General features: G+C 41.0%; 2 protein-coding genes across 2 annotated transcripts in view; one reads left to right on the top strand and one right to left on the bottom strand.

Moving 5' to 3' along the window:
* dennd10 (DENN domain containing 10) overlaps positions 1 to 2,826 on the bottom strand; it is an 83,712-nt gene extending 80,886 nt beyond the window's left edge. The window contains exon 1 of the mRNA XM_073027869.1: positions 2,676 to 2,826. The gene's annotated coding sequence lies outside the window, so the exon portion shown is untranslated. The remainder of the gene's footprint in view (positions 1 to 2,675) is intronic.
* Positions 2,827 to 2,878: 52 nt separating this feature from the next.
* eif3s10 (eukaryotic translation initiation factor 3, subunit 10 (theta)) overlaps positions 2,879 to 26,736 on the top strand; it is a 63,114-nt gene continuing 39,256 nt past the window's right edge. Inside the window, exons 1-5 of the mRNA XM_073027867.1 lie at positions 2,879 to 3,026; positions 14,811 to 15,001; positions 18,967 to 19,103; positions 20,008 to 20,171; positions 20,897 to 21,096. Coding sequence (XP_072883968.1) covers positions 2,978 to 3,026; positions 14,811 to 15,001; positions 18,967 to 19,103; positions 20,008 to 20,171; positions 20,897 to 21,096 — 741 coding nt within the window. The 5' untranslated portion in view covers positions 2,879 to 2,977. The remainder of the gene's footprint in view (positions 3,027 to 14,810; positions 15,002 to 18,966; positions 19,104 to 20,007; positions 20,172 to 20,896; positions 21,097 to 26,736) is intronic.

The raw sequence follows: 26,736 nt of genomic DNA, 5'->3' as shown, positions 1-26,736 counted from the left end.
CCTACTTGTTTGTTCAACACTATCTGCCCCTCCATCAATCTTTGTATCATCTGCAAACTTGGCAACAAAGCAATCTATTCCATTGTCTAAATCATTTATATACAGCATAAAAAGAACTGGTCCCAACACCAAACCATGCGGGACACCACTAGTCACTGGCGGCCAACCAGAAAAGGATCCTTTTATTCCCACTCTTATGTTCTTATGTAAACTGCCTCCTACCAATCAGCCAATGCTCTAACAATTGTTAGCAATTTTCCTGTAATACCTCGGGCTCTTAACTTGGAATCCTGGGACATTGCCTCAAAATTCAGGGGAGAAGATTTAGGACGGAGATGAGGAGAAACTGCTTTTCCCAGAGAGTAGTGAATCTGTGGAATTTTCTGCCTTCCTCGCTGAATATATTAGATAGGTTTTTAGATAGTAAGGGAATTAAGGGTTATGGGGAAAAGGCAGTTAGATGGAGCTGAGTTTACAGACAGATCAGCCATGATCTTATTGAATGGTGGGGCAGGTTCGATGGGTCTGATGGCCTACTTCCTGCTCCTATTTCTTATTTCTTATGTAAGCAGCCTCATGTGTGGCACCTTGTCAAAGGCCTTCTGAAAATCCAAATATACAACATCCACTGCATCCCCTTATCTATTCTACTTGTAATCTCCTCAAAGAATTCCAGCAGGTTTGTCGGGCAGGATTTTCCCTGAAGGGAACCATGCTGATTTTGTACTATCTTGTCCTGTGTCACCAAGTACTCCATCACCTTATCCTTAACAATTGACTCTAACATCTTCCCAACCACTGAGGTCAGGTTAACTGGTCTATAATTTCCTTTTTGCTGCCTTCCTCCTTTCCAGTCCTCTGGCACCATGCCAGAGTCCAGTGATTTTTGAAAGATAATTTCTAATGCCACCACAATCTCCAAAGCTACCTCTTTCAGAACCCTAGGGTGCAGTTCCTCTGATCCAGGTGACTTATGTACCTTTAGATTTTTCAACTTTTTGAGCACCTTCTTTCTTATAACAGTAACTGCACCCACTTCCCTTCCTTCACACACTATAACATCAGGCATACTACTAGTGTCTTCCACAGTGAAGACTGATGCAAAATACTCATTTTGTTCATAGCCATCTGCGTGTCCGCCGGTATTATTTATCCTGCCTCATTTTCTATTGATCCTATATCCACTCTCATTTCTCCCTATCAATTTTCAAGTTGAACACAATCATATTGTGATCACTGTTCCTAAGGGTTCTGTTACCTTAAGCTCCCTAATCACCTCCGGTTCATGACAACACTCAATCCAATATAGCTGATCCTCTAATAGACTCAATGACAAACTGCTCTAAAAAGCCATCTCTTAGGCATTCAACAAACTCACTCCCTTGAGATCCAGAACCAACCTGATGTTCCCAATTGTCCTGTGTGTTAAAATCTCCAATGACTACCATAACATTGCTCTTTTGACTCGTCTTTTCTATTTCCTGTTGTAACCTGTGGTCCACCTCCCAGTCACTGCTGGGAGGCCTGAATAAACTGCCATCTACATCCTCTTACCCTTGCAGTTTCTTAATTCAACCCACAAGGATTCAACATCTTCTGATCCTATGTCACATCTTCCTAGTGATTTGATGCCATTCTTTGCCAGTAGAGCCATACCACCCCCCTCTGCTTGCCTTCCTATCCCTCCAATATAATGTGTAACCTTGGACATTCAGCTCCCAATTACAACCATCCCTCAGCCACGATTCAATGATGTCCTCAACATCATAGCTGGCAATCTGTCAAATTGCAACAAGATCACCCACCTTATTTCTTATACTATGCACATTTAGATACAATACCTTGAGTACCATATTTTCTATTTTTTCTGACTCTGCATCCCTAATATTTTGATACTCAGGCTGTTGGCTGCAACTAAGTCCTATCACCTGTCTGCTCTTTCTGACAATCTGACTGCATACTATCTTTACTTTTTTACCATCCTTCCTATCCTGAGTCCATTCACTCCGGTTCCCACCCCACTGCTAAGTTAATTTAAACCCTCCCCAATAACTCTAGCAAACTTGCTTGCGAGGGTATTGGTCCGCCTTGGGTGCAGGTACAACCCGTCACTTTTAAACAGGTCATAACTCCCCCAGAGGAGATCCCAATCATCCAAGAACCTGAAGCCCTGCTCCTGCACCAGCTTCTCAGCCACATATTTATCTGTCAAATCATCCTGTTTCTACCCTAACTGGCACGTGGCACAGGCAGCAATCCAGAAACTACTACCCGGGAGCTCCTGCTTCTCAGCTTTCTACCTAGCTCTCTAAATTCTCTTTTCAGGGCCTCTTTGCTTTTCCTTCCTATGTCATTGATACCAATACGTACCAAGACATCAGGCTGCTCGGACGCGATCTGACATCTGTCTGACCCTGGCAAATGGAAGGCTACATACCATCCGGCTGTCCCGTTCACATCCACAGAATCTCCTGCCTGTTTCCCTCACTATCGAGTCCCCTGTCACCATCACTCCCTTCTCTCTCTTTCCCTTCCGCACCACGGACCCGTGGTCAGTGCTTGATACAGAGTTGTTAAGCTCTCTATCATACCAAATCTCAAAATGTCTTCTTCTTGATTGCATCAATGCAGATCCTCAGAAATAGTACCACTCACCCTTTGCTGAAATTACCCACCTTGCACAGTTCTGGTGCATGAATATATAACACCATAAGACAATGGAGTAGAATTTGCCCATGTCATTCACCCCCACTCCTCATTTCTTCTTCTTATTATTATGCTCCTGGAAGAAAGCAAGCAGTTCCTGAGCCTGCTGTTGCTGCTGCCACCTAGTTGCAAGGCGCGCTCCCGTACTCCGGACACAGCGCTAGGAGGCGCGGGCGCGGTATCACGTGGCGCCGGCGGGCTCCATTTTGAAGCGGCCGGTTCGGGGAGTCGGGAGCTGAGGCGGGGGAAGGAGATCGCAGAGCCTGAAAACATGCCGGCTTATTTCCAGAGACCGGAGAATGCCCTCAAGCGGGCTAACGGTGAGCCAGGGAGAGGATGGAGAGGGAGGGGAATCGGGACTCATTCGGGCTCAGGCCTTGCCATATGGCCACGGTGTCGCTGGGCTGCAGGCCTATGGTGCGGCCTCGCCCATGCACACGTTACCTGGGCCCTCCAACCTCAATGGTGCCTCCTTACTTAAATAACCCACTTTATAAGCCATATTTATTTATATATTTTTATGTGTATGTAAAATCTGCATTTAAAGATCAGACGTCTGCTTAAAATGGTTGGTAGTACATGTAAGAGAGAGAATTTACTTTCACCCTTCGAAGCAATCTTCTCTTAAATATAAACTTCTTAATCATTAATTTAACATTTGATATTTGGACTTTGCTTAAATTTGTGAGTTTTCCGTATGCAAGGATGATTTTCGCATTTTAAAAAATATTCCGGTTCATGAATGTACGTGGTCACGTTTATTAGAATCATTCTGGTTCTTTATTTTTGGTGAGTTTTTGAAACTGTTCGTTTGAATGTTCCTTTTGGTACTTCGGATTAATTGGATACGTTTTTTTCCCCCGTTTTGGTTGTGAATGGGAAGTTGGAATGGCCTGCATTACGTTTCATTCTCAAGCAATATTTGGCGAGCTCCTCTAACTGTTGCTTTTCCTCTTGTATGGTTTGGCTTTTACATAGGTTTTCCTTTGACCATCCTTGTCATTGTTTTTTGTTGCATTTTGTATTGCATCTGTTTGAATTACTTACTCTGAGTAGAATTGTAAGAGATTGAATAAGGTTTATTATTAAAGTCTAAGTAAAATTTATTATCAGAGTACAGACATATCATCACATGCACCCCTGAGGTTCTTTTTCTGCAGGCATACTTGGCAAATCTATAGAACAATATTGTAAACAGGATCAATGACAATAGACTGCAAGTACAGATATAAATAAATGACAAGCATGAAATAAGATTGGAGCCCTTAAAGAGAGCGTAGTTATCCTCTTTTGGTCAAGAGCTTGATGGTTGAGGGGTAGTAATGTGAACCTGATGGTTTGAGTCCTGAGGCACTTGTACGTTCTACCAGATGGCAGCAACAAGAAAACGGCATGGCTTAGGTGGTGAGGATCTTCGATAATGGGTGCTGCTTTTCTACGGTAACGTTGCATGTAGATGTGCTCAATGGTTGGGATATATGTAACTGACATGCTAAATTTGTTTTGCGGCAGCAGTACAGTGCAATACATTAAAATTACTATGTTACAGAAGTAAATAGTACAAAAGAGGAATAGCGAGATAGTAATGTTCCCGGATCATTCAGAAACCTTGGAGTGGAAGAAGCTGTTACTAAGGGATTGATTTTTGAGTCTTTAGGCTCCGGTACCACCACCTGATAAGTGGTAATGAGAAGAAGGCACATTGTGGATGTTGGGGGACCCTTGATGATAGATAACACCTTCTTGAAGCACCACTTTTGAAAATGTCCTCTGGTTGTGCCCGTGATGGAGCTGGTTGTGTCTAGAACTCAGTGCAGCCTCTTTTAGTCGTGCACATTTGAGCAAACAGTCAGAATGCTCTCTACGGGTTTTGAGTATCCTAAGAATATTAATTGGAAATGTAATTTGAAATGAATAGAGGGAGAAAGATCTGTGTGCTAATCTAAAATAAAAGACGAGATAAATTATAAATTTGATAAGCTGTAGTGGATGTTATCAAAAAATTGTATGGACCCCTCAAGAGTCACCATTTCTAGTTAAATAAGTGGAATCTACTGTGGTAGGATTATTGACAATTATGACCTGTGAATTGTCCAAATGAGAATCTGTGTGAATTCCTGAAAGATGCATTGTGTGGACCACACTTTTAAAACTAAGGGGGTCATTAATAGGGGTAAAGGAGTTTGTAAGCAAGATAATGAGATTCTACTATAATGGTTGACGAATAAGGATTGGTAGCAACCTAACAATAAATTGCCTTATTTTAAGCAGAGTATTGAGGAGTGGTCAGAATATGGAATTGGTAATCCAGGAAGTGGTTCACACAACTGAGTGGATGATTTCAGATGGAAATGAGTGCAAGAGAGTCGAGAGAGTAATTAGCTTTAAGTTCCTCGTCATCCACATCACCGAGAACTTCAAGTTGTCTGTACACACCAACTGTGTGGTGAAAAAGGCACAATAGTGCTTCTTTCACCTGAGATGGTTGAGGAAATTGGTATTGGCCTCCAGTTCCTAAGAACTTTCTACAAGGGCACAATTGAGAGAATCCTGACTGGCTTCATCATTGCCTGGTGTGGGAACTGTACCTCCCTTAATCATAGGACTCTGCAGAGAGTGGTGCGGACAGCCCAGTGTATCTGTAGATGTGAACTTCCCATGATCCAGGACATTTATAAGGGCAGGTGTGTAAAAAGGGCCAGAGGGATCGTTGGGGACCTGAGTCTCCGCCAACCACAATCTATTCCAGCTGCTACCATCTGGGAGATTGTACCGCAGCATATAAGTCAGGACCAACAGACTCTGGGACATCATCTTCCACCAGGCCACCAGACTGATTAACTCGTGCTGTTTTGAGTATATTACATTGACAGTTCTATTTATTATATATTACTATGATTGCACATTTAGATGGAGACGCAATAAAGATTTTCACTCCTTATGTACAGAAACATAGAAAACCTACAGCACAATTCAGGCCCTTCGGCCCACAATGCTGTGCTGAACATGTACTTAGAAATTACCCATTGCCCTCTATTTTTCTAAGCTCCATGTACCTGTCTAGGAGTCTCTTAAAAGACCCTATTGTATCTGCCTCCTCCACCATCGCCGGAGCCCATTCCATGCACTCACCACTCTCTGCATTAAAAAAACTACAACAACTTAACCCCTGACATCTCCTGACATGTGAAGGATGTAAGAAATAGTCAATTCAATTCAAAATCTGCTGAGGGGAGAGATCAGATAGGTCAGAGGAAACTTGTGTGGTACATTAAGATAATTACAGGGTAAAAAAAATTACAGATGTTGGAGGTCAAGTGAAAAAATGTCAGATATTCAGCTCAAGCAACATCTGACATAACTGTTAATTCTTCACTTGCAATAGATTGATGGGTTTGCACATTCCAGCATTTTCTGGACTTTTAAAAACTAGTGGCTAATAGAATACTGGGCTTTACTTTTGTTTGATGCAACAGTGATTGATTTTGCATAGCAAAGGCAGAAATCCAAGTTCTATTGTACACTCGTAGATCCGACTCTTGTTTAGAACACTGCATTTAGTTTAGGCCAAGGGATCAATATTGACTTATGATAGAATACTGCGCCAAGTTGTCAGAATATGAATTGGCGAAGGATGGATTTGCATGTCATTTATCAAAATTCAAGCCAAGTTGAGTTTATTGACGTGTACACAAGTATATTGAAGTTCAAGTATGATGGAAAGAACTTGTTTGCTATAGTATCACAGCTGCACCATCGAATAACAATTCAGCCATACCTGGTGTTAATGGATAATGATTTTGTGCACCGACTACCCGAATCTCTCTTCTTGCTGGAAAGAACAAAGATGAGGAAGGGTCATTTGAGTAGGTGACATAATACAAGAGTAAGTGGTTTGTTGGGGATATAAGGAGCAAATTTCCAAATCAGTAGCAGCTGAAGTATTATGGTAACTAGCAAACACGAGGAAATCTGCAGATGCTGGAAATTCAAACAACACACACAAAATGCTGGTGGAACACAGCAGGCCAGGAGAAGCACTGTTGACGTTTCAGGCCGAGACCCTTCGTCAGGACTAACCAGCATTTTGTGTGTGTTATTATGGTAAATGGTAGGACTAAAGATAGGCAGTTGGGAGTTCGAAGTTGCAGTCATAAATAAAACATGCTGGAAGTGCTGTGCTATTTCATCCTGCTGAAATTGGGAAAAACTAGTTATTGTCCTTAACCCTTACTGTATACTCTATATTGTTCTCCCCATTTCTGAACCTTGTGCAATTGTCATCTGAGGCAGAAACAGACTGCTTGGTTATGAGGGTATTTTTTTCTATTATTAAGGACTGCAACATTCTTTACTCTTTGGACAATTGTTATAAAGAAATTTGGAGCTTTTTTTACAAAGTGTTTTTAAAGGAATTGAGGTTAGAAGATACTGGTGATAGTTCAAGCTTTGGTGTCAACATAGTCATCTGGTTGTATTTGAATGAACATTCTTGTGGAAATGGGGATTATGGACCCTTTGGCAGATCCAAGTGGGTCCGTGATATCTCGGATCGAGTTCTCAGTATTCACAAGAGGGAGGGTGAGCAGCCAGATGTTGTGGTCCATGTAGGGACCAATGACGTGGGTAGGAAGAGTGAGGAGGTCCTGACAGGTGAGTTTAGAGAGCTAGGTGCCAAGTTAAAGGACAGGACCTCCAGGATAGCAATCTCAGGATTGCTACCAGTGCTACATGCAGGTGGGTTTAGAAATAGTAAGATAGTGCAGATCAATACGTGGCTGAAGACATGGTGCAGGAGGGAGGGCTTCAGATTTATAGGTAATTGGGCAGTTTTACAGGGAAGGTGGGACCTGTTCTGGCGGGATGGTTTACATCTGAATGGGAGGGGGACAAATATTCTTGCAGGTAGGTTTGCTAGAGAGGCTCCAGTGGATTTAAACTAGATATGGGGGGGGAGGGGAATCAGAGTGTAGGAACAGATGTATGGGAGAAGGAAGAAAAAGACCGTAAAGTTCTTTGTACTGTTAGAGATAAATAGAGGAAGAGGTGGAGAATTTCTTACATGCATTTATTTTAATGCTAGGAGCATTGTAAGAAAGGTGGATGAGCTTAGAGCATGAATTGATACCTGGAAATATGATGTTGTAGCTGTTAGTGAAACATGGTTGCAGGAGGGGCGTGATTGGCAACTACCGTAGATTCCGGACTACAGAGCGCACCTGATTAAAAGCCGCTGGCTCTAATTTTAGAAAGAAAATCAATTTTTTACTTGTACAGGCCGCACTGGATTTTAGGCCGCACTGGATTTTAGGCCGCACTGGATTTTAGGCCGCACTGGATTTTAGGCCGCACCGGATTTTAGGCTGCACCGGATTTTCGGCCGCAGGTGTCCCACGTTGTAATATGAGATATTTACACAGAAAGATATTACACGTGAGGATTTTTTAACTTTTAATTAAATCCATATGGTAACAAACAAATACATATTGCAAATGCTTTTTTTCGAACCGTGCCTGTAACGCGGCTACTTTTAAATATACATTGCGTATACTTCTTTACTGAACAACATTCCAATATCTCCTAACGACTGGTAAAAAATATATATACTGCAGCCTACCAGGAAAAGTTATTGATCGCCTTTAACTTAAAAGCAGCGTTCGCTCAGATCTAATGCCGCTCCGCCACTCGCCCCCCGCCGTCCCGTTTATCGCAAACGGCATATTTCCCACAAGACGCGGCGAAACCGGGTGTGACATCATAGCATCCCGCGATGTAGTACAGAAAACAATAGCATCCCGCGATGCAGTACAGAAAACAAATATAGTTAAAACACTTCTAACTTTAACTAGAAAATGAATTACTAAGCGAAAATATTATAAACTAAATAACTGCCATAAAGGCAGCACAATGCTTTTCTTCGAGTGTTTTCCATGTTGATGAGGGTGAGTACAAATGACTGATTTACAATAATTTAATTGTGAAAGTGCGCTTGATTTATCGTACAATTTCATTGGACCTCTGTGAACTACTCATCAATTTTATTGGTCTACTGTTACGAGGCAAAATGTTTTTGGCGGCATGAAAAAAATCATGTATTAGCCGCTCTGGATTAAAGGCCGCAGAGTTCAAAGCTGTTCAAAATGTGGGAAAAAAGTAGCGGCTTAAAATCCGGAATCTACGGTAAATATTCCTGGATTTCGTTGCTTCAGGTGTGATAGAATTGGAGGGACCAGAGGGGGAGGTGTTGCGTTGCTTGTCAGAGAAAATATTACAGTGGTGCTCTGGCAGGATAGATTAGAGGGCTTGTCTAGGGAGTCTATTTGGATGGAATTGAGGAATGGGAAAGGTGTAGTAACACTTATAGGGGTGTATTATAGACCACCTAATGGGGAGCGAGAATTGGAGGAGCAAATTTGCAAGGAGATAGCAGATATTTGTAGTAAACACAGGGTTGTGATTGTGGGAGATTTTAATTTTCCACACATAGACTGGGAAGCCCATACTGTAAAAGGGATGGATAGTTTGGAGTTTGTAAAATGTGTGCAGGATAGTTTTTTTTGCAGCAATACATAGAGGTACCAACTAGAGAAGGGGCAGTGTTGGATCTTCTGTTAGGGAATGAAATAGGTCAGGTGATGGAGGTATGTGTTGGGGAGCACTTCAGCTCCAGTGATCACAATGCGATTAGTTTCAATATAATTATGGAGAAGGATAGGACTGGACCCAGGGTTGAGATTTTTGATTGGAGAAAGGCTAACTTTGAGGAGATGTGAAAGGATTTAGAAGGAGTGGATTGGGACAATTTGTTTTATGGGAAGGATATAATAGAGAAATGGCGGTCATTTAAAGGTGAAATTTTGAGGGTACAGAATCTATGTTCCTGTTAGGTTGAAAGGAAAGGTTAAAACTTTGAGGGAGCCAGGTTTTCATGGGATATTGGAAACTTGGTTAGGAAAAAGAGAGAGATCTACAATAAATATAGGTAGCATGGAGTAAATGAGGTGCTCGAGGAATATAAAGAATGTAAGAAGAATCTTAAGAAAGAAATTAGAAAAGCTAAAAGAAGATACGAGGTTACTTTGGCAAGTAAGGTGAAAATAAATCTGAAGGGTTTCTGCAGTTATATTAATAGCAAAAGGATAGTGAGGGATAAAATTGGTCCCTTAGAGAATCAGTGGACAGCTATGTGTGGCGTCGGAAGAGATGGGGGAGATTTTGAACAATTTCTTTTCTTCAGTATTCACTAAGGAGGAGGATATTGAATTGTGTTAAGGTAAAGGAAACAAGTAGGGAAGTTATGGAAAGTATGACGATTAAAGAGGAGGAAGTACGGGATCTTTCAAGGAATATAAAAGTGGATAAATCTCCGGGTACTGACAGGATATTCCCTAGGACCTTGAGGGAGGTTAGTGGAGAAATAGCAGGGGCTCTAACAGAAATGTTTCAAATGTCATTAGAAACAGGGATGGTGCCGGAGGATTGGCGTATTGCTCATGTAGTTCCATTGTTTAAAAAGGGTTCTAAGAGTAAACCTAGCAAATTAATGGAAAGTATTCTTAGAGATTTTATATATATATATAATTATCTGGATAGACAGGGTCTGATTAGGAATAGTTAACATGGATTTGTGCATGGAAGATCATGTGTGACAAATCTTATTGAATTTTTTGAAGAGGTTACAAGGAAAGTTGACGAGGGTAAAGCAGTGGATGTTGTCTATATGGACTTCAGTAAGGCCTTTGACAAGGTTCCGCATGGAAGGTTAGTTAGGAAGGTTCAATCGTTAGGTATTAATATTGAAGTAGTAAAATGGATTCAGCAGTGGCTGGATGGGAGATGCCAGAGAGTAGTGGTGGATAACTGTTTGTCAGGTTGGAGGCCGGTGACTAGTGATGTGCCTCGGTGATCTGTACTGGGTCCAATGTTGTTTGTCGTATACATTAATGATCTGGATGATGGGATGGTAAATTGGATTAGTAAGTATGCAGATGATACTAAGGTAGGTGGCGTTGTGGATAATGAAGTAGGTTTTCAAAGCTTGCGGAGAGATTTAGGCCAGTTAGAAGAGTGGGTTGAAAGATGGCAGATGGAGTTTAATGCTGATAAGCGTGAGGTGCTACATTTTGGTAGGAATAATCCAAATAGGACATAGATGGTAAATGGTAGGGCATTGAAGAATGCAGTAGAACAGAGTGATCTAGGAATAATGGTGCATAGTTCCCTGAAGGTGGAATCTCACGTGGATAGAGTGGTGAAGAAAGTTTTTGGTATGTTGGCCTTTATAAATTGGAGCATTGAGTGTAGTTGAGATGTAATGTTAAAATTATACAAGGCATTGGTAATGCCTAATTTGGAGTATTGTGTACAGTTCTGGTCACCGAATTATAGGAAAGATGTCAACAAAATAGAGTACAGAGAAGATTTACTAGAATGTTACCTGGGTTTCAGCACCTAAGTTACAGGGAAAGATTGAACAAGTTATGCCTTTATTCTTTGGAGTGTAGAAGGTTGAGGGGGGACTTGATAGAGGTATTTAAAATTAATGAGGGGGATAGATCGAGTTGACGTGGATAGGCTTTATCCATTGAGAGTAGGGGGAGATTCAAACAAGAGGACATGAGTTGAAAGTTAGGGGGCAAAAGTTTAAGGGTAACACGAGGGGGAATTTCTTTACTCAGAGTGTGGTAGCTATGTGGAATGAGCTTCCAGTAGAAATGGTAGAAGCAGGTTCGGTATTGTCATTTAAAGTAAAATTGGATAGGTATATGGACAGGAATGGAATGGAGGGTTATGGGCTGAGTGCGGGTAAGTGGGACTAGGTGAGAGTAAGCTTTCGGCACGGACTAGAAGGGCCGAGATGGCCTACTTCCGTGCTGTAATTGTTATATAGTTATAAGTGGGTCTGGAGCAAGAGAATCTCATTAACGTGCATTTAGGCAGTGTCCCTCTTCTGGGTACAGATGTAACTCCAACTTGTGTCTTCGAATTTGTGAGCTAATTTTGTGGGACTTTGATTATATGTAATTATCTCCATGGGGAAAGTACAAACTTTTCAAGTTAACATTAATATAAAAATTAAATGGGTGAATTTTAATAATGTATTGCTTGTTTTGAATAAATCTCAAAGGGAAGGTTTTATTACTGACCATCTAAATGTTTAAAATGTATTGTTGTGACATTAAGCTTGCAATATAGCAGTGTTTAATTGTTTAGACCATACGTCATAGGGACAGAATTGGGCCACTCAGCCCATTGAGTCTGCTCTGCCATTCAATCATGGCTGGTTTACTACCCCTTTCAACCCCATTCTCCTGCCTTCTCCCTGTAACTTTGGACACCCTGACTAACCAAGAACCTATCAACCTTTGCTTTAAATACACCCAGTGGCTTGGCCTCCAACAGCCGACCGTGGCAGTGAATTCCCCAGATTCACCACCCTCTGACTAAAGAAATTCCTCCTCATCTGTGTTCTAAATTTTGAACTTTTTCCTTCTGGCTGTATACTCACCCATTACAGGATGCATTCACTTTCTCTAGGTCTTTCAATATTCACAAGTTTCAATGTGATCAAAATTTTCAACAAGGCCCAGAGCCATCAAATGCTTCTCATACGGTAACACTTTCATTCTCATTCTTGTGAATCTCCTCTGGACCCTCTCCAATGCCAGCACATCTTTTGTTAGGTTGGCACAGCAGAGAAGCACAGTGATTAGCATGACACAATTTCAGAAATCTGAGTTCAATCCCGGCGTCCTCTGTAAGGAGTTTGTACATCCTCTCCGTGGATTGTGTGGGTTTTTCCAGTTGTTCCAGTTTCCACCTGCATTCCAAAGACATCGGTTCATAGGTTAATTAGTCATTGTAAATTGTCCCTTGATTAGGCTTGGGTTAAATTGGGGGTTAATGGGTGGCATGGTTGGGAAGGCCTATTCTGCACTGTATCTCAATAAATAAATAAAATCTTTGCAGACCTCACTTGGAGTATTGTGAGTGAAGTCTTGTAAAATATCAGCATCACATTCTTACTCATATGCTAGCCTTCTCAAAATGAATGCTTAGATTGTATTTGCTTTCCTTACCACTGACTCAGCGTGCAATAACCTTTATGGAATCCTGCATGTTTCTTTCAAGTCCCTTTGTACCTCTGATTTTTTTGGATTTTCTCCCCACTTAGTAAATGGTGTACGCTTTTATTCCTTCTGCCAAAGTGCATAACCATATTCCATCTGCCTCTTCTGTGCCCATTCTCCCAATCTTTCCAAGTCCTTCTGCAGATTCCCTGCTTCCTCCTATCTTTGCATCACCTGCAACGTTGGCCCCAAAGCTATGAATTGTCCTCCAAACCAATGATATACAACATGAAAAGAAAGAGTCCCAATACTGATCCCTGCAGAACACCACCAGTCACTGGCAGCCAACCAGAATCGGCTCCCTTTATTCCAACACTTTGACTTCTGCTAGTCAGCCAGTCTTCTACCCATGCTTATATCTTTCCTGTAATACCATGGGCTCTTGATCTTGTTAAGCACCCTTGTGTGCACCTTGTCAAAGACAGTCTGAAAGTTCAAGTAAACCAATATCCACTGACACTTTTGTCTATTCTGGTTGCTATTTAGACCATAAGACATAATAAAATTAGGCCATTTAGCCCATCTAATCTACTTCGTCATTCCATCATGGTTGATCCAGATCCCACTAAACTCCATACACTTGCCTTTCTGCCATATCCTTTGATACCCTGACTGATTAGGCCAATCAGCTTCATCTTTAAATGTAACCACGGACTTGACCTCCATTGCAGTCTGTGGCAGAGCATTCTACAGATTCACTACTCTCTGGCTAAAAAAACATTCTTCCTTATCTCTGTTCTGAAAAGTCACCCCTCAATTTTGAGGCTGTGCCTTCTGGTTCTGGATACCCCACCATAGGAAACATCCTCTTCACATCCACCTTATCTAGTCCTTTCAACATAGGTTTCAAAGAGATCCTCCCGCGTTCTAAATTCCAGTGAGTACAGGCCCAAAGCTACCAAATGTTTCTCATCTTTTAACTCGTTCATTCCTGGAATCATCCTTGTTAGCCTCCTCTGGGCACTCCCCAAGAATCTCTTTCCTCAAAGAATTCCAACAGATTTGTCAGGCAAGATTTCCCCTTAAGGAAACTATGCTGACTTTGGTCTACTTTATCACGTGCCTCTAAGTACCTTGAAACCACATCTGTAATAATGGACTCCATTTTCCCAACCACTGAATTCAGGATAACTGGCCTTTTAGTTCTTTTAATCTGCCTCCCTCCCTTCTTAAATAGTGGGGTGACATTTACAATTTTCCAGTCCTCTAGAATCATTTCAGAATCTAGTGATTCTTTAAAGATCTACTTCAGATACCTTTCAGAACCCTGAGGTCCATCTAGTGCAGGTAACTTACCTACCTTCAAACTCCCAAGCACCATCTCCTTAGTAGTAGCAATGACACTCACTTTGCCTCTGACCCTTGAATTTCTGGCATACTGTTAGCATCTTCTATAATGAAGACGGGCACGAAATACTTAGTAAGTTTGCCCGCCATTTCCTTGTCCCTGATTACTACCTCAGCGTAAATTTCCAGTGGCCTAGTATCTACACTCACCTCTATATATTTGGAAAAACCATTTGGTATTCTCTTTGATATTATTGGCTAGCTTGCCTTCAAGTTTCATCTTTTCTCTCCTTATGGCTTCTTTTTAGTTGTGTTCTGTTTTTTAAAAGATAAACATCCCACTAATTTTTGCTCTATTACATGCCCTTTCTTTGGCTTCTATGTTGACTTTGACTTGTTAGCTAAGGTTGCCTCATCTTCCTTTTAATATACTTTATCTTTGGGATGTATCTATTGTGTACCTTCTGAATTGCCCCCAGAAATTCCAGCCATTGCTGTTCTGCCATCATCCTGCTTGTGTCCTTTTCCAATCAACTTTGGCCAGTTCCTCACTTGTGCCTCTGTAATTTCACTTACTCCGCTGTAATACTGATATCAAGCTTCCATCTTCACCCTCTCAACTGCAGGGTGAATTCTATCATATTGTGATCACTGCCTTCTAATCAAATCTTTGCCTCTAAATTGCAGAATTCTTGGAGGTTGGCAAGAAGCAACCTGCTCTTGATGTGTTGTATGATGTCATTAAGAGTAAAAAACATCGAACATGGCAGAAAATACATGAGCCTATTATGCTCAAGTACCTGGAGTTGTGTGTGGATCTTCGGAAGAGCCACCTCGCAAAAGAAGGATTGTATCAGTACAAGAATATCTGCCAGCAGGTATGCTACATTTCTAGAATAGCTTGCATGAATATTAAACTTGTCAGTATTAAGGATCAGTAAAGCAAACATCAAATGTTCTTTGTATTTTGGAATTCAGCAGAATGAATTTTAGGCAATTTTTTCATGCTTAGTTGTATTCAACAGTATGGATTGTCTATGCTTATCAATGATTGTTCCACTTGTTGCATATTTTAATTACCTTTTTGCTTATTTCTACAAACTTTTTATAAGACAAGATATAAGGATGGTTTTAAGCCATTTAGCCCACCTTTTCTTCTCAGCTATTCCGTTATGGCTGCTTAGTTTCTAATTCCATTCACCCACTTCCCTGTAACCCTTAAACCTTTGACCAATTGTGAATCTATTAATTTCTGCCTTATACACCCAATAACTTGAGCTCTACAGACCCCTGTGGTAATGAATTCTGTAGATTCACCTCCTCTGGCTGAATAATTTCCTCCTCATCTAAATAAAACTAAAGGATGTCCCTTTATTCTGAAGCTGTGTCCTCTGAATCAGATTTTATTATCACATACAACAAGGATGTTGCCTGGATTGGGGCGCATGCCTTATGAGAATAGATTAAGTGAACTCAGCCTTTTTTCCTTTGAGCGACGGAGGATGAGAGGTGACCTGATAGAGGTGTATAAAATGATAACCGTATAACTATATAACAATTACAGCATGGAAGCAGGCCATCTCGGCCCTTCTAGTCTGTGCCGAACGCTTACTCTCACCTAGTCCCACCGACCTGCACTCAGTCCACAACCCTCCATTCCTTTCCTGTCCATATACTTATCCAGTTTTACTTTAAATGACAATATCGAACCTGCCTCTACCACTTCTACTGGAAGTTCGTTCCACACAGCTACCATTCTCTGAATAAAGAAGTTCCCCCTCGTGTTACCCCTAAACTTTTGCCCCCTAACTCTCAACTCGTGTCCTCTTGTTTGAATCTCCCCTACTCTCAATGGAAAAAGCCTATCCACGTCAACTCGATCTATCCCCCTCATAATTTTAAATACCTCTATCAAGTCCCCCCTCAACCTTCTACGCTCCAAAGAATAAAGACCTAACTTGTTCAACCTTTCTCTGTAACTTAGGTGCTGAAACCCAGGTAACATTCTAGTAAATCTTCTCTGTACTCTATTTTGTTGACATCTTTCCTATAATTCGGTGATCAGAACTGTACACAATACTCCAAATTTGGCCTCACCAATGCCTTGTACAATTTTAACATTACATCCCAACTCCTGTACTCAATGCTCTGATTTATAAAGGCCAGCATACCAAAAGCTTTCTTCACCACTCTATCCACATGAGATTCCACCTTCAGGGAACTGTGCACCATTATTCCTAGATCACTCTGTTCTACTGCATTCTTCAATGCCCTACCATTTACTATATATGTCCTATTTTGATTAGTTCTACCAAAATGTAGCACCTCACACTTATCAGCATTAAACTCCATCTGCCATCTTTCAGCCCACTAATCTAACTGGCCTAAATCTCTCTTCAAGCTTTGAAAACCTACTTCATTATCCACAGCACCACCTATCTTAGTATCATCTGCATACAGACAGTCCCCGGGTTATATATGAATTCCATTCCTGAGTCCGTCTTTAAGTCGGATTTGTACGTAAGTCGGAACAAGTACATCTGGTATTATTTAGCGTCAGTCAAACATTTGTCTTAGTATATAGTATATATTTTACCTTTCTGTGCATATAAAACACTTAACAAAAAAAACTTATGTATTCCAATAATTAAACCACTGCGTTGCTTAGTAATAATTGTAGCTTTCATCGGGGCAGGGCCTTTCACATGCTCCATTATTCTCATTTTATCCGTTATCCTTTAAAATTGTTCCGATCGTTGATCGACTGTAGCCTAACGCTTTTCCAATGACTGATGGCGTTTCACCTCTTTCCAAACGCTTTATTATTTCCACTTTATTTTCAATCGCAATCACTTCCCGTCAATAGAACAGAAACACTGTGGGCGGCAGGTCCTGAGCTCCACTGGGTCCTAAGGACCACTGCACTGAGACAGGCTAAATGGGACAAGTGGGGGCTGTACTGGGTTTGGGTACTTGATCCTCCACAATATTCCGTGTGGGAATTTAAACTGGAGGTGGCAGTGTTCTTTTTTTACGAGGTTGAGTTGCGAGCTCAACATCAACCCAGCACGGATGGCATGGGAGTCACTGGATCGGCATCAACCTGGCACGGGAGCGGTCTGTCACTGTATGGAACTCGGGAAACTCCGTTCTCGAGCCCGGCACTGATCTCACTGCGCCACCAGCCGACCGGAATGGGGGGATGGGGGTGGCGGGGTCAGGGTGAATCTTACTAAGAAAAATTTAAGCCAAACACAAAGTTAAACACTCAACACAGTGTCAATGGCAATGACTTAAAATGGCGGACAGCGTTCTCCTTCCTCAGTTCGTAAGTACGAGTTCTCCGTAAGTCGGACATTCGTAACTCGGGGACTACCTGTACTTACTAATCCAATTTACCACCTCATCATTCAGATCATTAGTGTACATGACAAACAACATTGGACCCAGTACAAATCCCTGAGGCACACCATTAGTCACCAGCCTCCAACCACTACCCTCTGGCATCTCCCATCCAGCCACTGTTGAATCCATTTTACCTCTTCAATATTAATACCTAACGATTGAACCTTCCTGGCTAACCTTCCATGTGGAACCTTGTCAAAGGCCTTACTGAAGTCCATATAAACAGCATCTACTGCTTTACCCTCGTCAACTTTCCTAGTAACCTCTTCAAAAAAATTCAGTAAGATTTGTCAAACATGACAAACATGATGAGAGGCATTGCTTGTGTAGATAGTCAGAAGCTTTTCCCCAGGGCTGAAATGGCTAGCATGAGAGGGCATAGTTTTAAGGTGCTTGGAAGTAGGTACAGAGGAGATGTCAGGGGTAAGTTTTTACGCAGCAAGTGGTGAGTGCGTAGAATGAGCTGCCAGCGATGGTGGTGGTGGAGGATACGATAGGATCTTTTAAGAGACTCCTGGACAGGTACATGGAGCTCATAAAAATAGAAGGCTATGGGTAACCCTAGGTAATTTCTCAGGTAAAGAAATGTTTGGCACAGCTTTGTGGGCTGAAGGGCCTATATTGTGCTGTAGGTTTTCTATGTTCCTATGTTTTTATAAACATGGAATTAGTATTGTGACAGTAGTACAATGCAAGACAAATGATAAGTTGCAATAAAAAGTAAATGTTGCAAAAGAGGAATATCAAGGTAGTAGTGTTAATGGATCATTCAGAAATCTGATGGCAGAAGGGAAGAGCTGCTCCTAAAATGTTGAGCTTGGATCTTCAAGCTCCAGTACCTCCTCCCTGATGGTAGTAATGAGAAGAGGGCAAGTGTGGCTGGTGAGGGTGCTTAATGGTTTCAAATAATCAGTGCTAGTAAGGCAGATCTGGCATCGATACGGGTGTTTGTTTTTTTTCTGGCTGCTTGGAAAGGAAAAGGGAAAGGTTGATGCATCATGCCAAACACCTAGGACATGTTTTAACCAGAGTGGTTTAAAACTTTCTCTGAGATCAGGAGTCAATGTTAAAAGTTATTTTTGCACTTGTCCTGAATAGCTGTTGAGCTGGTACTGTGCCAAATTGATAGTTCCATTTAGGGAGAGAGCTCTAGAATCTTAGCAGTAAAGGATTGGCAAGGTTTGAAAGTCAGGAATGTGTGGTATGAAAAGGAAATTTCATAAATTAATGTGCTCAAGTGTTTGTGCCATATGGGGTGAAAGCAGATTTATAGGATGTTTAAATGAAATGTTAATATAATTTACTTCTGTCAAGAACCATTCTGTGGATATAGTAATCCAAACATGAATATGTATTTTGATGGACTACTTTGTGATCTAGATTTTGTTCCTCCATTAGAACATTCAATAATGTTGCCTGTTTCATTTGATATTTACAGGTGAATATCAAATCTTTGGAAGATGTGGTTAGGGCTTATCTAAAATTAGCTGAAGAAAAAACTGAAGCTGCCAAAGGGGAATCTCAACAAATGGTACTTGATATTGAGGACTTGGACAATATTCAAACGCCAGAAAGGTAAGCAAAATTTTAAGTATTGGACACAAGTTATTTGCAGTGTAAAATAATTCATATATGTGATAATTCACCATGTATGAGTCTTTTGTAGTGTTGCTGAACACAGATCTTGTAAACATGGACTAATTTCTCAAAGAATTTGCAGCCATTTCCACTGTGGCATTATTGTTCAGTTGCATAAAAGGATGTGTAAACTGAGGACCCAGTTAACTGGAATCCACTGTAATTTGAATTGGTAACGAGGTGAAATAACTTTAACTCTTTGTACCACACAAAGTGCTAAAGGAACCCAGCAGGCCAGCAGCATCTATGGAAAAGGGTACACTTGACATTTCGGGCCAAGGCCCTTCGAAGGGTCTCAGCCTAAAATACCCACTGTACTCGTTTTTTTTCCATAGATGCCACCTGGCCTGCTGAGTTCCTCCAGCAATTTGTGTGTTGCTTGGATTTCCAGCATCTGCAGATTTTTTCTCTTGTTTGTGATTGGATTGCACAAATATTTCAAACAATTAGTAAATTCCCAGGTAGAGTTCTGCATTGATAACTTGGTGATATGCTTTGAAGGGAAGCAGATCACAATCACAAGTATTCACAAAATAATTGGAATTTGTTTGGTAGTACTATTGCATTTAACTGCTGTGCAAAAGTTGTTAATGCTTTGCAGCATTCCTGTTTTTTAAGAGAAAATGTGTGTTCCTTTTTAAAATGACTTGGAAGTGCTTGTGTTTCCTTTATGCACGTCCACGTGAGTAAATGTAAACAGTAAAAACATTTTGTTTCTGAAGCCATAATGTTTTGTTCCATCAAATAGAAATTGCTTCGTTAGTAACTTTTCATTAGCTTAAACCATTGAAACTAAATTACATTTAATGTATTTACATCGAATATTTGTTTATCTTTTCAGTGTGCTGTTGAGTGCAGTTAGTGGAGAGGACACTCAGGATCGCACAGATCGCCTTTTGTTAACCCCTTGGGTCAAATTTCTTTGGGAGTCCTACAGACAGTGTTTGGATCTGTTACGTAACAATTCAAAAGTGGAGCGTCTTTATCATGATATTGCTCAACAAGGTAGTTTTCTTGGTGCATGTATCCTGCATTTTTCCCTACTTTCCAATTTGTTCTGACTATAAACCTCTTTAATATAGCCATAGAGCGAATTAGGTGTTTCTTCTCTGAATCAAAATACATTTTGTTTGACATGTACGGGCATGTCAATATCTCCTTGAACTACTGGTTAAGTCTCTATTTCTAGCTGCCCTGTTCAGCTCCTTTGATTAAATATAGTACTTAAACATTATATTTGATGTATTTCTTGTTCTTGCCTCACTCCAGAGATTTGCGGAAAATATAAAGAATAGCTGCAGGTCTTGTAACCTTTTCTTCCTATTCCTTCCACTCCCCATTTCAAATTCATTGAAGTAGTAGAGGAAAGAATCTATTTCAAAACAAACTCATGAAACATCCCTATCCTCTTCCACTCTGGAAAAACTTGCTTGAACTTTTGATGTCTCTTCCTTTCTAAGAGAAGAACTTTAATACCAAAGGTAAAATGTTGCCACTGTGTTGTTAAAATCTATGAAATGAGACCAGTGATTAAAAATCTTTGAACCTTATTCTCACTAGTTCATCTCATTTGTTGTTTATTCTGACTCCCTGGATTTTTAATTCCTTAACACAATCCATGAATGTTAAGTGCACAGGAACAAGTTCGGAATAGTTGTTCTCATTTGGAGATGTAATCTTTTAATGTGTATATTAAGTTTAATAAAATAATAATTTGCCTCTTTTAATAGCATTCAAGTTCTGCCTGCAGTATACTCGTAAGGCAGAATTCCGAAAGTTATGTGACAACTTGCGTATGCACTTGGGACAGATCCAGCGTCACCATAACCAAAGCACAGCAATCAATCTTAATAATCCTGAAAGTCAGTCCATGCATCTGGAGACACGACTTGTACAACTAGATAGTGCAATTAGTATGGAGCTCTGGCAGGTAACAAACTTTATGAAACTTTATGAAATTTTATCCATATTGGATGTATTACAATCAGAGTAAAATGTAGCTCTAAACTAATATATACTTTTTAATTAAGAAATATTGTGGCTGTATGATTTCAGAGCAGAATTGGGCCATTTGGCCCATCGAGTCTGCTCTGCCATTTAATCGCTGCTGATCCATTTTCCTCTCAGTCCTACTCTTCTGCCTTCTCCCAGTGTCCTTTCATGCCCTGACCATCCAAGGATCTATCAACCTTGGCATTAAATATACATAAAGATTTGGCCTCCACGGCTGCCTCTGGCAACACATTCCACAGATTCACCACTCATGGTGAATTCACAGTACACAAAGGAATCTGGGAATATAAATCAAAGTGGCATTATAGGTAGATGGGGGCTGTAAAGAAAGCTTTTGACAGGATGCCTTTGTTAGTCAGGGTATTAAGTACAGAAGTTGGGATGTTATATTGAGATTGTATAAGATGTTAGTGAAGCCTAATTTTGAGTATTGTGTGCATTTTTTGTCACCTCCCTATAGGAAAGATACAAAAGATTTTCGATGTATTCTTTCAGTCTTTTTATTTGGAAAGATTGAAAAAGTACAGTGAAAATTTACATGGATGTTGCTGGGATTTGAGGGCCTGAGTTGTAGGAAAAGGTTGAATAGGTTAGCATTTACTTTTCCCTGGATCATGGGAGAATGAGGGGAACTTTGATAGAGACGTATGCAGTTGAGGACTATAGATGAGGCTAATGTAAGCAGGCTTTTTCACTGAGGTTAGATAAGAATGGAAGTTGAGGTCATAGGTTAAGGTTGAAAGGTGAAATATTTAAGGGGTACCCGAAGGGTGCATTTTAAACACAGGAAAAAAGGCCCACAGTGTTGTGCTAAACAAGCTAAAAGGCAAATCAAAAACCTGCAAACACTAATCCCTTCTACCTACACCATGTCCGTATCCCTCCATCTTCCTTATAGATATAAGAGTTGTATCTATCCAGACATCTCTTAAGTCTAATGTATTTGCCTCTACCACCATACCATGCAGTGCATTCCAGGCATCCATGACTGTCTTGAGTAAAAAAAAACTTGCCCCTCACAACCCCTTTGAACCTATCCCTTCTGACCTTCAATGTATGCCCTCTGGTATTACATTTCAATGCTCGGAAACAGATATTCTGCCCACTCTATCTTTGCCCCTCATAATCTTGTAAACCTCTATCAAGATCTCCCCTCAGCCTCCAACACTCCATAGAAAACAATCCAAGTTTGTCCAGCCTCTTGTGATAGCACATGCCCTCTAAACCAGGCAGCATCCTGATAAACCTCCTTTGCGTCTTCTCCAAAGCATCAACATCCTTCCTGCAGTGGGGAGACCAGAACTGCATGCAATACTCTACATGCGGCCTCACCAGAGTTTTATAAAGTTGCAGCATAACCACCTGACTTTGAACTCAGTGCCTCGACTAATAAAAGCAGGCATTCCTAAAGCCAACTTAACCACCATATCGACCTGTGTTGCCACTTTCAGGAAGCTATGAACTTGAATTCCAAGATCTCTCTGCTCCGCAACACTTTAAGGGATAAGAGCATAAGATATAGTAGTACATCTAAGCCATTTGGCCAATCTGATTTGCTCTGCCATTTCATCATGGCTGATCCAACTTTCTTCTCAACCCCAATCTCCTGCCTTCTCCCTGTATTCCTTCATTCCCTGTCCAGTCAAGAATCTGTCAATGTCCACTGTCTTAAGTATACATAAAGAATTGGCCTCCATAGTTGCCTGTGGCAGAGAGTTCCACAGATTCCCCACTTCTTGTCTAAAGAAATTCCTTCTCATTTCCATTCCAAAAGGATGCCCCTCTATTCTGAGGCTGTGTCTTAGACTCTCCCACCATAGGAAATATACTCTACATCCACTCTATCAAGGCCTTTTATCATTCAATAGGTTTCATTGAGGTTACCCCTCATTCTTCTGAATTTTAGTGAATACAGGCCCAGAGCCATCAAACTCTCTTCATATGACAAACCATTCAATTCTGGGATCACTGTCATGAGCCTCCTTCTCCAGTTTTAGCACATCCTGTTTAAGATAGAGGGCCAAACCTGTTCACAATACTCCCAAGTGAAGCCTCACTCATGCTTTATATAAAGTCCTAACATTATATCCTTGATTTTATTTTCTAGTCCTCTCAAAATGAATGCAAACATTGCATTTGCCTTCCTCACCACACTCAACTTGCAAATAAACCTTTTGGGAATCCTGTACAAGGGCTCCCAAGTCCTTTTGCGCCTCAGTATTATGTATTTTCTCTCTATTTAGAAAATGGTCAACCCTTTCTTTTCTTTTCAATCAAAGTACATAACTACACACTTTCTGAAACTATTCCATCTGTAACTTTGCCCATTCTCCCAATCAGTATCAATACAAGTTCTGTAGCCTCTCTACTTACTCAAAGCTACCTGCCCCTCCATCTGTCGTATTATCCTGCTTGTTATTTCTTCAACGAATTCCAACAGACTTGTTGGGCAAGATTTTTCCTTGAAGAAACAATGCTGAGTATGGGCTATTTTATCATGTGCCTCCGAGTACCCTGAGACCTCATCCTTGATAATCAAATTCAACATCTTCCCAACCACTGAGGACAGACTAACTGGGCTATAGTTTCATTTCCTTCTGCCTCCTTTCTTGAAGAGTGGAGTGACATTTGCAATTTTCCAGTCTTCTGGAACCATTCCAGAATCTAGTGATTCTTGAAAGATCATTAATGCATCCATGATCTCTTTAGCCACCTCGTGGTGTATGCCATCTGGTCCAGGTGGCTTTATCTATCATTAGACCTTTCAATTTCCCAAGAAACTTCTCTATAGTTATGGTAACCATACACTTCATGACCCCTGACACCTGGATTTTCCACCATTGTCTTCTACAGTGAAGACTGATGCAAAATATTTATTCAGTTTGTCTGCCATTATTGGCTAGCTTATGTTCGTATTCCATCTTTAATGACTTTTTTTTGTTGCCTTCTGTTTTTTTAGAAACTTCCCAATCCTCCAATTTTCCACTAATTTTTGCTCTACTATATGCCCTTTCTTTGGCTTTTATGTTGGCTTTGACTTCTTTTGTTCGCCACGGTTGTGTCATCTTGCCTTTAAAACACTTCTTGCTCTTTAGGATGTATATATCCTGTGCCTTCTGAGTTGCTTCCAGAAATTCCAGCCATTGCTGCTCTGTCGTCATCTCTGCCATTGTTCTTTTCCAATCAATTCTGGCCCAGTCCTCCCTCATGCCTCTGTAATTCCCTTTACTCCACTGTAATACTGATACATCTGACTTTAGCTTCTCCTTCTCAAACTTCAGGGTGAATCCGATCATATTAAGGTCATTAGTTCATAAGGGATATTTTACCTTAAGCTATCTAATCAATCGTGGTTTATCCCAAGCCAGAATAGCTGATCCCTGAGTGGGCTCAACCATGAGCTGTTTTTAAAAAGCCATCTCGTAGGCTTGCGAGAAGTTACCCCTCCTGGAATCCAGCACCAACCTGATTTTTGCCCATCTATCTGCGTGTTGAAGTCCCCCATGACGAATGTAACATTGCCCTTTTGGCATGCATTTTTTTAAATCTCCATTGTAATTTGTAGGCCACATTTTTACTACTGTTTGGAGGCCTGTATGTGACACCCGTCGGCGTCTTTTTTACCCTTGCTGCTCCTTAGCTCTGTCCACAATGACTCAACACCTTCCGACCTTAATGATTTTATTTGATTTTTTTTTAACCAACAGAACAATGTAGCCCCCTCTGCCTTCCTGCTTGTCCTCTTGATACAATGTGTATCCTTGGACATTAAGCTCCCAGCTATAATCTTTCAGCCATGAATCAGTGATGCCTATGACATCATGCCTACCAATCTGCAACTGTACTGCAAGTTCATCTACCTTATTCTGTATTCTAAGCATTCGACTATAAATACCCTTAGTCTTGTATTCTGCCTTCTCTATTTTGTCTCCTTTTTATGCTGCAACACATGCTGTTGACTACAATTTTGCCCTATAAATGACCTCTCCTCAGTACACATTTCCTGTCTTGTAAGCCAGCTGCCTCATCATCAGTACTATTATGTCTTTCTTGCGATACTTGTATTGAAATATAGGCAGCTCAGAACACTATTAGCACCATGCTTAACCTTTTGATTCCTTACTTTGAGTGAAAAAGCATCTAGTGCATTCCTAGTGTATATGACGAAGAAATTATTCTTGGGCTTCCAGCTGGGTACAGGTACTGATTATAACTAATGTTATAATATCTGTTATAATCGATGCATCCAGAAGAAGCCTGAGAAGGGTTTTTGTCTGAGGTCTTACCAATATCTGCCTACACAACCTCTCCACTAACAGTTCTGGTAGTCTCACTCCCAGCCCATGCAACTCCACTTTAAATCCCACCGTGCGGCATTAACAAACCTTCCCATAGGGTATTTGTTCCTGACCAGTTCAGGTGCAAATCAGTCCCTTGTGTACAGGTTCATCTTCTCTGGAAGAGAACCCAATGAACCAAAGATCTTGTGCCCTCCCTCCTGCACCAACTTCTTAGCCATGTACTAAACTGTATAATCTTACGAGTCCTGCCTTCAGTATCGTGTGGCATGGGTAGCATTCCTGAGAGGATCCTGGAGGCTCCGCTCTAATTTCCTATGCAGAACCTTGTCCCTCATCCTACCCATGTTATTGATACCTACATGGACCACTACTTCTGGCTGTTCACCTTCCCACTTAAGAAAGCAATACACTGCATCTGAGATATCCCTGACCCTGGCAGTCAGGAGGCAATATTCCATCCGGGAATCTCATTCTCGCCCACAAACCCTCCTGTCTGTTCTCCTAAGTAATGAATCCCCTATCACAACAATGTACCTTTTCTTCCCCCTTTCCTTCTGAGTCACAGAGGCAGGCTTAATATCCAGAGATGTGACCACTGTGACTTGCCCTTATCAGCATACTGTTGGCTTACATTTGTCCTACCAAGGTGTAGTACCTCACATTTATCTGGGTTAAACTCCTCATCTGCCATTTCTCAGCCCATATCTGCAACTGATCTATATTGTGCTGTATTCTCTACACTAACCACAATTCTACCAATCTTGGTAACACCCACATATTTACTAAACCACACCTACATTTTTATCCAGATCGCAAGCAGCAGAGGCCCTAGCACAGATTCCTTCACTAATTACAGACCTCCAGCTCCGTTGTCCCTTCAATCACTACCTTCTGTCTTCTTGCGCAAGCCAGTTCTGAATCAAAACAGCCAATTCCCCATGGACCCCGTGTATCTTAACCTTCTGGATTAGCCTCTCATGAGGGACTTTGTCAAATGCTACTAAAATCCATGTAGGCAACTTCCACTGCCCTACCCTCATCGATCTCTTTCGTCATTTTGTGAAAAAAACTTAGGTTGGTAAGGCATAACTTGCCACACTCAAAGCTGTGCTGGCTCTCCCTTATTAGGCCAATGCTCATATATCGTATACCTAAGAATATTCTCCATTAATTTCCCGATAACTGACTTGAGACTCACCGGTCTATATTAACCATAATTTTTCCCTTCTGCTTCTATTTAAGAAGGGAACAACATA

This window comes from Hemitrygon akajei, chromosome 23 (assembly GCF_048418815.1).
Source record: "Hemitrygon akajei chromosome 23, sHemAka1.3, whole genome shotgun sequence".
Taxonomy (NCBI): Eukaryota; Metazoa; Chordata; class Chondrichthyes; order Myliobatiformes; family Dasyatidae; genus Hemitrygon; species Hemitrygon akajei.
Note: the sequence above shows the minus strand (reverse complement) of the source record. Positions and strands in the feature narration are given on the sequence as shown.